Source organism: Mercenaria mercenaria, chromosome 2, assembly GCF_021730395.1.
Source record: "Mercenaria mercenaria strain notata chromosome 2, MADL_Memer_1, whole genome shotgun sequence".
Taxonomy (NCBI): domain Eukaryota; kingdom Metazoa; phylum Mollusca; class Bivalvia; order Venerida; family Veneridae; genus Mercenaria; species Mercenaria mercenaria.
Window position 1 is genome coordinate 6,663,974 of NC_069362.1, and position 13,849 is coordinate 6,677,822.

Consider the following 13,849-nt stretch of genomic DNA (forward strand, 5'->3'; position numbering starts at 1 on the left):
CTAAATCAAATTAAATATCAATAACTCTGTAAAAAATAATCTTTTTTTAGCACCAATCTTTTGTAACTACATTTTTTAAGTACATATAATGTATCTTTGCACAGATGATTTTTTCCGGCTGCTCGAAATGGTGTCTTTATTGTATTTATTGAAGTGACTATACCTTTTGTTCCAAATGTAAACAAAACATCAGCTATTTTTCTATTATCAAAGAGGATGGTACGACATGAAACAATACTGCATTAAGCAAAACATTTCTTGAAATAAAGCGATAACCTGAATAAAGCTGTATCAAAAACTTCGATTACTGTCATGTTTTGAATGATTTGGCATAAATTTTCAGCAACATCTCCATTCATAACAATGCTTACTACGGAAAAGGTACGGGCGAAATAACAAGCTATCGTTTAGAATGTCTTGGAAATGAAACAGACATAGTTAACTGCAAACACATTGATATAAAGAGCTGCAGCAATGGTAGCGACGTCGGGGTCAATTGTTGTAAGTACAGACACTGTACTTTGAGATATTTCTGCAACATCTTTGCATATATCTGAACGACCAATTACACTGAATGCAAATCTGAAAATTCAGTTTGCAGAGTAACAGAGTTTTGTAAAAACCACTGTGAAAATCATGAGGACATATTTGGGAGTGAGGCATCATCTTTTGGCGAAATTGATACTGGAATATAAGTGCCTTATACACCGGCGTTTGACAATGTTTTTCTTTCTGGCAGATGCCTCGCTTTTACCAGTCGTGGGCAAGACTTTGCTTCTGGTACGTTAAGTATTTCTCTGACTTTCGCAATCCGAACTAGAATGTTTTAAACGTTTAGTTTTGAATCTGTAATAAAATCTGCTGAAAGATCCTTTGAAAGCATAGAATGTTACCAAGAAGAAGAATAGCAGATTCGGATTGATGTTAGTTATCGGCAATGAAATGTGCAACACCTCTCAAGTCCCTTAACACCGACTTAAGCGGAACTCATCTTTTTGAATGTACTCCTTCATCTTTAAGGACCAGAAAATATAACAACACTGAAAAACAATTCCTTAATGTCATTCTTTGTTTCTTATAGAGTAAAACGTGCTATTTCTTCATGTTCTGTGACAATTTTATAATTTTGTCTGTCTGTATGTTTCCAATGTATCTCAAAACACAGGACTCACACAAAGATCGAACTCACGACCTTGCTCTCACTGTATTTATCAAAATGGACCGGCTAAAATGTTTGTAAAACTGTACAAATGCCCTATATAGCTTATTCGGAAAATGCTTCAATTCCATCACCAAAGAGATGCATTTTTGTCAGTATATCTCCAACTGAATATTTGATTGATAAGTGTTTGTCCTTTTAATTTGATATGTTTCCAAAATGAAAAAAGCAGAAAAATAAAAATAATACGATTTAGGAGTCTAACAAAACCAGCAGAACAAACCTATTTGTTTCTCTTCGTTTCCCAACAGATGAAAATGTTGAAAATGGTAAAGCATCATTCCTCTCAGGTGACGAATGTACTTTTGTTCTAAGTAAGTTCCAAATATGACAGTTGTTACTAGATATAAAGATTTATTGAATTACGCAAGTAAGAAACGGAATGGCCTGTTTCAGATTCCGTTACACCTATCAAATTACAAGGTGGTCCTACGACATATTCAGGAAGAGTAGAGGTGTACATGCAAGAGCTGTCTACCTGGATGGGCATATGCGATGAAAGTTATGGTTTTACAGTTGATGACGCCAGAGTTCTCTGCAGAATGATCGGAAAACCAAACATGTAATATAATCATGGTGTTATATTAGAGTTTGCTGTAGAGTAAGGTGATAGATTTGGACATGTACCCATTCAAAAAACATATTGAAGTCATGCAGATATTTTTATCGGTTAACGGTTTAATCGATTCGTTAATATGGGAATTTGTATAAAAAAATCGTCCAATATGTAATATATTGAATATAATAGACAGTCACTTGGTACAAATGTAATCGCAGACTGAAGAAGTAAAATAGGTATAAAATAAGAAACTGCAATACTTATAGATTATTAACTTTGTATCGTTTATTATGCACGAGTTCTGCAGCGGAAATACTGCTCGGCTTTTAGAAGGTCAATAGTATCCCGCTAAAGAACGACAGCATATTTCTCGATACAAAGCTAATAATCTTTTCATTACATACATATCTACAATTATAAATATTTTAAAATTTTATGACTTTATTCAGTAGCCTGAATAAAATTCACAATTATATATATATACTGATGTAAATAAAATTTAAGGCGTCACGCATGGAATTCAGAACCGATATGGAATACTTTGACGCTTAAGGTTCCGTTGTTACTTAATGGAGAGTGAAAACGAGTGCGTGATTACTGGATTTTCTGGCAAAAATTATAATTTGATGATTGTTTTTCTAGAACACAAAGTCGTAATTCTTTTATCTAACTTGTTTTAAAGTAATTGCAGCTGGGTAATAGTATTTGCTGTACTTGATTTTATAGCTTTAGATTTTGTTTTCTGAATAGAGCATCATTTATTCATAATACATTTTCATTGTCTGGAATATGAACTTAAGGGCATATTTATGACATCAAAACGAATGGTGGATACATTGTTTAAAACTTGCTTGTTTAAAAGCCAAATGACAAACCATCGTAGAAATGCATAGCATTGAAAATTGAGTCATCAGTTTACTGATTGTTCTATCGGAATTTACCACTAAAAATGCGTTATCATCATTACATATCTCAGTGAATCAGGAAGAATAAATATAGTGGGATGAAAATGATATCATTCAACAAACAAAACATCAGGTACTTATTTGATGATTTGGTAATCTTTACATTTATCTGTGCACAGCAGTGCAGGATATTTATGTAATTTACATTTCGGTGCATTAGCAGATGCAGACGCAATAAAAGTCTTCCTTGTTATTTTAACTGCTTGAATGTAGCCCTCTATCTATCTATCAAACTTCAAAAACTGACGACAGTGTGGTACAGAATATTATTTATTTTAAGTATACAGTACCCTCTATCTGCAACGTGTAAAAACTGACAATAGTGCAGTATAGTTTTATCATTTATTTTGTGTGTACCAATGTCACAACTCGTAAAACGCTTTATCAGATACTTCATTCAGAAATGCTTTATAACATTTAAAAAACCTTAACAGCTGTGATCAGTCTTTGTTAACAAAATCATTTTGAATCCCGTTTTTAGCTCACCTGAGCACGAAGTGCTCTTAGTGAGCTATTGTGATCATGCTGTGTCCGTTGTCCGTCGTGCATGCGTCCGTCCGTCCAGTTGTCCGTCCGTCGTCACAATTGCTTTAAACAACTTCTCCTCCAAAAGCACTGAATATATTTTAATGAAATTTCGCCTGGATGTTTCTTGGGTAGTTCTCTAGCATAGTTGTTCAAACAGTACGCTTGTTTCCATAACTTGAGCCTAAAAACATTTTTAAATAACATCTCCTTCTAAAAAGTTGGTCCGATTTTGAAATTGTTTCGCACAAATGCTTCTAATATCACCTTCTATCAAGATTGTTCAAATTGTATTGTTTCGCGAAAAATTCTGACTGCCTGAGGCCGTGTTCACTTTTTCCTATATGTTTGTAGTGGAAAATTAAAAAAATCTTCTTGTGTGAAACTGCAGCCCCGATTTCAAAATTATTTTACACAAATGGTCTTGGTGTGACTCTCTGCCAAAATTAATCAGATTACTCCAAGTCATTTAAACACATGGCCACCAGAATGTGTTGTCACTTTGCCTAAACTCAAAAAAATTCTTCTTGCGTGAAACTGCTAGTCCCAATTTTAAAATAATTTCACACAAATGGACCTTCTATCAAGAGTGTTCAAATTTAAAGAAAAGAAGACAGAAACATGGCCACCAGAGGAGGGCGTGGTCATTTTGCCTATATATATGTAGACACTTGTAGATGGACTAATTTTGACATAATTTCACACAAATGGTCCTTGTGTTACCTTCTATCAAATCGTTCAAACTTTGCGTGTTTATTAATGTTGTGAATGAAGAGAGCAGACGTCTCCCTAAACTGGACTTTGTAAAATACCGGTTTGATTGTAGTTAAAATAGAGGATTTATGAAATAGAATGTAAAACATGGATATCGCCAACATGGGGACTGTCTAAAGGAAAAGAAAGTACCGTGAACATGTTGTCTTCTTTACTTATACATCGTTTTCTGTTGTGGCAGATTTAGAAAATTTCGTTATATAACGTTGGCCTGTGCGCAGTTTATTTAGCACATTTCGTTGTGTCGTCCTGGTGTGCGCGTCAACGCGCCATAACGAAATTTAGGAGGTTTTGTTGTGTTGTCCTTGCGCACCCAACCGCGACAAAACGAACTATCAACGCGCCACAATGAATCAAGGTACGCAACATAAAGAAACAATCTGTTTCTCCAAGGAGCAAAGATTTCTTGTTGGTGCATTAGTGCATGTGCTACATTATGTAAGAAAAAAAATGAATGTTTCGGCATCTCGCTTTGGCGTTTCATTTTGTATTGGCGTGCGTGCCCACACACCAACACGAAATATTTATTTATGGCGCCCGCACCGAGACAAAACATCTAAACATTTTAACACGCATTTGCGCGCACGACAACAACTCGATTACATGAAATTATTATTGATTTAGTGTGCGCCGGCACGAAATGAAATGTTTCTCTCTGTCGCGTCTAATGTTTCATTGAGTCGCGTTGATAATCCCGTTTTGTTAAGCTTGTGCGCGGATATTTCAAACTTTTCTTATGACATTTTGGAGCGTGTGCCTAGACGGAAACGAAATGTGCTACATATTAAGCCGCGCGCTTGCCAACGCGACATAACGAGATATCCTAAATAAGCTACCATAAGTTTCATACATAATTACATAATGTATAATTACATAGTACAGAGCAAGTACTGTGACAATTCTTTTCATTTCTCGGTAAACTGAATGGTTTAATTTCATTGACAATATTTCATTCACATAAACAGGAATCCAAGTTTTCATACCTCCACACACCTTTACGATTATGTCATCCGGGGAAAAGCCATATCAGAAATGACCTGCAGCGGATCCGAACAAGACATAACAGATTGCAGATCCGGACAACAGTGGCTACATACCAATTGTGACTATCCAAATTACGTCGGCATAAATTGTGGTAAGAGTGTGCATTTGTTTGTTATTCATTCAATTCTAAACCAAAGAGAATGTAGAAATATATGTCAAACTTTGGACATATGATTTTTTAAACAATATACATTTTACGTGATAATGATTTCATTTCACCTCGGACACAGCTTAACAAATAAATTTCGAGTTGTTTCGCAAAAGTGAAACGAAAAATCTACTATACCTGCAGAGCCTGTTACTAAAGTACGTTTGGTAGAAGGACCTTCTGCTAGAGCCGGACAAGTAGAAATACAATATAACGGTACATGGGGTACAATTTGTATGGATGAATTTGATACCATAGACTCTGATGTCATCTGCAACATGTTGGGCTATACACAGAAGTAAGCCAAATACATATAAATATTGTTTTTATCTTTGATTTCTTACCTATTCCTAGGCTTTTATCGATATTCAGTGCTATACATTTTTATAAACGAAATGTAAAATATAAGACTACATAAAATGCTAGAGTTCAACTTAATGTTTGAAATACTACACATGAGCTTTCCAATCATCAGTTGAATAGTTTGCAGGCGAGTAGTAAACGTTAAACCTGAGCTCTGAGTCAGTTAGCAAAAAAAGAGTTAATTGACATTTTATTACAGCTCTTTTAAACTATAAATCCGAAAATAAGTTTATAAATTACAACTGCTGAAGATCCGTTTATTCATTCATTAACAGGTCGTATCTGCTGAAAAATGGAGAATATATGCAGGGCAATATATCCAAAATGATCACAAACACCCAGTGTAAAGGCAACGAAAGAGATATCTCAGACTGCAGAGCTGATCCATGGATGTCTGGAAACTGTCTTAGTGGACTTGACGTCGGCATTGCTTGTAGTAAGTGGAATGCTTGGGATAACCTAACAAAATATGTTTTTTTAAATAAAACAAAAATATATTTCAAGAGACACGACGATCGCAAATTTTATGTACGGAAAGAAAAAAATGCGTTTATTGTCGTAAAAAAATATTGGTTCAATGATATTAAGGATGGCAGTTTCTGCAAGATTACACGTGCAATCTGGTCTAATTTGGAAGAAATTGATCATCATAAAAAACAAATGGCGTCATTCGAAAAATTCTTTCAACAAATTACAAAAAGACCATACATAAAATTGAAGCTAAAATTATTTTTCTGACGGAACATATCAAAATTGAATCGACACTATATGATTTTCACTGGATTTAACGATATCTTAAATTGAAACAAGAACTCTGTATTTATTGAAAGGCGAATTACAATTGAAGGTAGGCGTCATGGAAAGCCAATCACTCATTTTGTAGCAGACTACTGTTAAATGTAAATATAACAATTAAATGTTATTTTCTGTGTGTTTAGACAGGTATAAATCTAATTGGGACTTCTTGCAAGTCATCCAAGAAAAACTAGCGCGATTCAGGGATTTGCGTATAGTCCCACTGTGTTTTATACCCGTCTAGATGAACAAAGAACAGCATTAAATAAACCTCTCGGTAAAAAATATCATACTCACTTTCAAACGCTGGTATTGAAACGATCTTTGCACAAAGTAATTGAAAATAACAGAATGCAAAACCTTCTAGTTTGATATTGTGACAGTTCTGTTAAGATTTATGAACTGTCTGTAACATGTTTTTTTCTAGTGATTGAAAAAAGATGGAGATAAGTACCATTCATAGAATATTTTGTTTACAAAGATAGTACAGTTCGTCTTGCTGATGGTACAAGTGAGCGTTCGGGCAGGGTTGAGATTTACCATAAAGAAAAATGGTGGACAATATGTAGTGATGCCTTTGATGAAAATGTCGCTGATGTTGTATGCCGAATGGCTGGATTTAGATTCTGGTTTGTAGAGCAATTGTAAAGCTTAAACACATAAATTCATTTACTATAGAAAATCTATGTACACAATGCATACCGTATATGTACATGTAAGACGCTGTCAAATAAGAATATCTGCTTACCCGCTTATCTTAGTAGAAAGAGTGGGTGTTTGTTCTGCTTGACAGTTTAATGAAAGACACCGGTCTGGAATCATTCGCCCTCACATCTGATTTATGTAAAACAGTTGGCAGCGACTTTCTAGGACTGAATAGATCTGATATAGAATACAGGAACACTTGTTGGGCACTGTGTCTGCCTTAACGGCTCTAAAACAAAGTAAACAAACAATAATGAGCATGTCTGCTAATATTCTGTTTTGCTGAGAAATTTTAATGGCGAACAGTTAATTGCTGAAGCTCTTGTATTCACTTCTATCATCTATACAGCTTTCTAACGTGCAACTTTCGAACAAAAAATAAGTGAATTATGTCCTTTATTCGATATAAATAGTAACAAGCATTTAAAAAAGGGGCAACTTGTAAAAGCATCTTGTAAAAGAAGGCCATACTGGCCCTAAGTCGCTCTCCTGACATTGCATATGTGTGACACACTGAATCAAGCATGGTAACAACAGCAAATCTGAGAGAAAACCTTGCAAAGGGTGATATGGACCAAGTTTTATGAAGATCCATGGAGCAGTTCAATGGAAAAATTCATTACAGATTTTTTTTCTATTTTAGCTGTAGTGACCCCCCCCCCCCAAAAAAAAGAGGATAAGTCCAACCATTTGTCCAAAGCTTTTTTCTATCCTTAGCTCTAGCTGCCCTAAAATGGACCAACCCTCTTTATTTGAAAAAAAAAAAAAAACATTAGAGAAAAACTAACAATGATGTTAAAAGTCATATTGATGGATTTTTCATTAGAAAGAGTTACTATTTATTAATAAGAAATAATTTGTAGCAAAAGAGTGTTTTATCACTATTTATGCACGATGGGCGGTTAAACATCCGACGTAATAATATCACGAGGGCGCAGCCCGAGTGAAATTATTTGTACGACGTATCACCGCCCGAGTGTATAAATAGTGTTAAAACACGATTTTGCTATGAATTATTTCGATTCTGATTTGCCCACAATCTAAAACAGTGGATAAAATATATAGAGCTCTTTCGTTGTCGCAACAAAAACTTTGACGTCACCGCACTTTTCTTTGTTGCAACAAAAACTTTGACGTCACCGCACGTTAACGTGACCTCATTATAGCGTAAGAGTGTTTAAACAGAGGCAAGCGTATTAGAATTTAGCTTTAGCGTCCCTAATAAGGGGGTGAGTGCTTTATTTGAACTAATTTTGGAAGTTATCAACGGTCAAGAGTAACCATTTGAATAAAGTTGAGAGGAGATCCTGACACGATGCTTTAGATTAACTCCTGACTAGTAGTTTAGACAAAATTATGATTATGTTGTTGACGACGGACGATTGAAGCCGGACCATCGACTTATACTGATAGCTCACCCTAAAATCGTTAAGACCCATCTGAAAAAATCAAGATTCGGGTAATCCTTATGACGTAATTTTGTCACATATCCTTAAGCAAAAGTAAATCGTATCTATAACATAAAGGCTGAATTTTTACTGTCACAAAATCATTGAATAATGCATACAACAAAAGTCAATATAATGTTTAACAAGAAAAAAGTCAATATTATCTTTGTCATAAATGTTGGTTTTGTACTTTAATTGACCAACAGATAATATTAAAAAAACAAACAAAATGTGAGCTGAATATTTTATAGGAATGCGTCTGTTCTTCAAGATTCATTTTTTGGAAGAGGATCTGGAGATGTCTTGGTCAACCAAATTAAATGTAATGGTAGTGAACCCGATTTAGCAGCATGTACGTCTTCACCATGGAAAAATGCTACATGCAAACATAATCGTGTTGCTACAGTTGACTGCAAAATTCAAAGTAAATTCTTTCTAACATTCTCGTTAGTTACGATAACAAGTGAAGTTTTACACGCTATATTTGAGTATGATATGTTATGTAATTCAAGTGATAAGATTTCAAAGTCTATAATATGTCTCTAAGTATTTCAGCAAGACAGTATGGCAGAGTGGATGTAGTACGGGTAATTTTGGGAATAATGTAATCACCTTCGGTCACGCCAAACAGAAATGTAAAGGCCCATGTTCCTCATTGGCGACATCTGTATCTCATTTCTGGCAAAACTCAGCAGCCAGTTATGTCCACTGATCCTGTAAGAGTTGTGCCTCTTTGGTTTTACAAAACGGCTATAATTCACACTCCGAGAGAGACGGCATTTAAGTTATGAATCTTGAGAAATCTCAATGCATTTCCCCCACGCTGTACATGGGCCAAAGATCTCAACCGAATTCGATAATTCGATAATATTTATCATACAAAAGTTATCTACCTTCACCTTAATGTCAGTTAACAGTACTTCGGTGAACCCAAAGAGATCAGGAACATAATTAAATTTGGTTCGTGTACATTGCGTTAAAATTCTTTCAGATTGCTCAAGACATGTTAATTCTTAAGAATAAACAATGTGAAATAAGGCCAATTTTGACATATCAAAGGGACGTACCTCTTGTGTGTATCACGCTATCTAGAATTCTTGAGCTCCGTATGCATGCTATGGAAGTCAAAAAAAAAATCTTGAGAAACGTGATCTCGTGTAAAAATCAAGTCTTATTCAAGGGAAATTATGTATAAGGGACATTACGGTAAGGCGTTACCGCCAATAATGTGTAGGGGCCAACGCCAATACACGTCCTCAGAAGTTACATCAGGATGCCCCAATTCCTACGTCCTGTTTCGACTCTGCTGTGTTAACCTCATTTGAACCTTCGTGTACAATTAAGTGTATTATAATGTTCTACATCTGTAAACATTCTAAAAAAGTACGGCCTGAATTTTATAAATATATGAAAATAGGTCTTTATTTTAGAGGAATGTATTATGGTGTTTTTACGGCTAGCAAAAAGTACAGAATATATGATATATTTAGTAACAGAGTTAGTACATGTAGATTGCTGTTGATTGTGCCCATGTGTCGCGTATTCGCCAGGCGCGTTTCGTATGATACAGGTCTGGCAAAATCCACCTGATTGTTGGAAAATACACACACACACACACGCACGCACGCACGCACGCACACTCACTTACACACACACACACCAAGCCGAAAACAACATCCTATATCATTTCTTTTCGCTTTGTAGACACACAAATTCGACTGGTTAACGGAGACACAATTTACTCAGGACGGGTTCAGGTCTTTCATAACAATAAATGGGGAACTATTTGCGTTTCACCATTTTCCAAAGAAAATGCAGAGGTAATTTGCTGGTCGCTGGGATACAATTTTACAAGGTAAATGAGTAGGAAATATATACACTGAGCAAATTTACTAATCGGTAACCTGACCTCAATGACCAATTGCAAGTTTTGTTAAGTGTATTTAATATATATTACAAGCTAAAACATCATTTAAATTTTCATCTTTTAGGGCATTTTACAAGTTATTAACGTTCTTTTGAAATGTCCGCACTGTATACCTTTTCATATACGCATTAACAATTTTGTAAAACCATGCTTGTATAGATGCATTTATTTTAAAGGGGAATATGCACTATTTGAAAAAAAAATTCATTAGAAAGAGAGTGGTTAAGCATTAAAATTGACGACAAAGATATCAAACTCGGACTGAAACATGATATAGCCATTTGAATATTATCCAATGCAATGCACTAGGAACCATTATAGTAGTGCTGTAACTACATTGATGCACACGGAGGCCGCTGTCGACGGCGGCGAGGTTTTTAGAAAATTGCATTCTTAATATCTGTAAAAATCGCCTTTGTTCTTGCAACAAAAACGTCCACTAAACGTCAACGCAAAATAATTAATATACTAAAATAAGTTAAGGGAAGTATTTGACATATCCTCACATTTATATTACCAAAATGATGCATTGTTTTACTTGAAAGAAGGTTCAGTTATGTGAGCTATTAGGTACAATAATGAAATGCACGAATTGATATTTTAAACAAATTCATGTACCGGCCAGATGTATTCAAGATATGTTTTATTACTCGGGTACTCGCCTTTCATATTTTAAGCAATGAAATGGGACCAATCGCTAAGGTGACTATGTCTTTGACTAACTAACAGATTAGGTTGACTGTCCTTTGTTACGTTATGTAATTCGCAAAGTTGGTGAAACTTATATATCCCATATAGGAAATTTACATCTTGCTACCTTTCCTAAATGTTCGTATACAAATGATTTTCAAATGAGTTAGATTGTAAACGCAGTAATGCTAGGGATAAGACAAATTCTTTAGAGTTTTAAACTAATAGCATACAACTAATGACGTTCTGCTTAACCACTTGTGGGCTTGATTTACTATACTTAATTTGTAGTTTTATTGAAATTCCCGCCAGACGCTGTCTTTGACTCAAACATTGATTGCCCAAACGCCTTGGTACTTAGCTCATATATGATAACGCCTTGGTGCTTAGCTCATATACGATATCGTCTATAACACTTGACTACCAAAAATGTATACCAAAAAGGTATGCATTGACTGCATATCGCCAATAATGCAATAGCAAGGTACAGGAATAAATTTTATTAAGATATCGCTTAGTTCTCCTTTTGTGCTATAGAGTAATAGGTCTGTCATCTGTATATATATTAATACCTTAACATTCCTGTGATTTCTGTAGAAGAGCGATTTCTGATTTTTGCTATTTATAGAATATATAGCAATGCTCAGGTGAGTTTTTGTGATCGCTCGATGTCCGGCGTCCGTCGTCTGTCGCCTGTCAACATTAAGCTTGTGTATGCGATAGAGGCTGTATTTTGCAACTGATCTACATGAAATTTTGACAGAATGATAAACTTGGTAAATTCTAAGAGAGTTTTGAAAATGGGTCATCTGGGGTCAAAAACTAGGTCACTAGGTTAAATCAAAGAAAAACTTTGTGTATGCGATAAAGGCTGTATTTTTCAATTGATTTTCATGAAAGTTGGTCAGAATGATAACCTTAATAAAATCTAGGTCGTGTTTGAATATGGATCATCTGGGGTCAAAACCTATGTCACTAGGTCAAATCAAAGAAGAACCTTGTGTATGCTATACAAGCTGTATTTTTCAATTGATCTTCATGAAATTTACTCGGAATGATTGCCTTGATAAAATCTAGGATAAGTTTGAACGTGGGTTATCTGGGTTCAGAAGGTAGGTCAATAGGTCAAATCAAAGCAAAAAACTTGTGTATGCAATAAAGGCTGTATTTTTCAATTGATCTTCATAAAATTATGTCAGAATGATTGCCATGATGAAATCTAGGTCGAATTTGAATATGGATTATCAGCGGTTAAAATCTTAAAATCAAAGAAAAAATTTGTATATGCAATAGAGACTGTATTTTTCAATTGGTCTTCATGAAATTTCGTCAAAATGATTGCCAAGATAAAATCTAGGTCGAGTTTGAATATGGGTCATCTGAGGTCAAAAAGTAGGTCACTAGGTCAAATCAAACAAAAACCTTGTGTATGCGATAGAGACTGTATTTTTCAATTGATCTTCGTGAAATTTGGTCAAGGTCCAATATGGGTTATCTAGGGTAAAAAACTAGGTCACTAGATCATATCTAAGAAAATACCTTTTTAAACTCAAGAGACCACATTTTTTGTCCAATCTTAATGAAAATTGGCCAGAATATTTGTTTCAAAAAAATTACTAGGTTAAACATGTTTACACTGTAATTTTGTGTTTCTCATGTGAGCGAACTAGGGCTATCCTGGCACGTTTGTTTTATTGACCTAGATTCGTATATGGTATTCTACAAAGAGTTACGGCTCTAACGAGTGACTGGCAGTCTTTCAACATTGTAAAATGTATAATAAAACAAAATGAACCACAAAATCCCCGAATGAATTTGCAGCAACACAACAGTATAATTACAGCAATGATTAAATGTAAGGTAATCGAGCGCTTGCAACACGTGATTATTATATAACAATTACAAATTATTCTGACAATGTATATTTTGATAGCCTGGTATTTCTCCTACTTTTCTCTACGTTCTCGAAAATGTCATACTAGATCTACTTCTACATAGTATATTCACTTCATGTACAACTGAGTTAATGAAGCAAATTTATTTTGTAAAATGTTTTTTTAGATCTTCTTTCTAGTTGTTCGTTCGTAATACATATTTCTTTATCCATTGTAGAATATGTTTATATTGTAAACTTACTCATAGTTAATGTGTCACTTTTAGAAATGTCCGTAGCATACATATTTCCATAGCCTCCTTCTATCATTGGCTTGTGTTGTATAGTATCAGAGTCAATGGTACCTCCGACATATAGTCACACATTGGATAGTAGTGTGCACTTTTGCTCATTAATCAGAAGCCGTTTTGCTAATAGTTCTATATCCGCTCTCTTCTTTTTTTCTTTAAGGACTCTCCATCATTTCATCATTCACCGGTCATTTACCATCCCTCATTAGTATTTGAAAAAACATTTCAGAGATACATAATATGTACAATATATATGTGTTTGGACCTTGTTGAAATATATGGACAAAACTGCATGTTGAAACATGTAACATTTGAATTTTATGAGTATTGTATCCATATAAAGAACATTCTGCATATGTACTCGTACATATCTCGATGTACTGAAATGAAATAAAAATTGGAAAGACACGAAAAAGTTATATGTCTAAAATGATTAAAAAAGACGCACCACTTGTCTTGTAGATTTTCACAAACTTTCTAGGTTGGGGTGAGGAGGCTACCAA

General features: G+C 34.7%; 1 protein-coding gene across 1 annotated transcript in view; it reads left to right on the forward strand.

Annotated features, from left to right (window-relative positions):
• LOC128546210 (scavenger receptor cysteine-rich type 1 protein M160-like) overlaps positions 1–13,849 on the forward strand; it is a 76,038-nt gene that overhangs the window by 6,085 nt on the left and 56,104 nt on the right. Inside the window, exons 9-16 of the mRNA XM_053523783.1 lie at positions 344–501; positions 1,616–1,781; positions 5,008–5,177; positions 5,379–5,532; positions 5,873–6,033; positions 6,874–7,021; positions 8,797–8,969; positions 10,250–10,400. Coding sequence (XP_053379758.1) covers positions 344–501; positions 1,616–1,781; positions 5,008–5,177; positions 5,379–5,532; positions 5,873–6,033; positions 6,874–7,021; positions 8,797–8,969; positions 10,250–10,400 — 1,281 coding nt within the window. The remainder of the gene's footprint in view (positions 1–343; positions 502–1,615; positions 1,782–5,007; positions 5,178–5,378; positions 5,533–5,872; positions 6,034–6,873; positions 7,022–8,796; positions 8,970–10,249; positions 10,401–13,849) is intronic.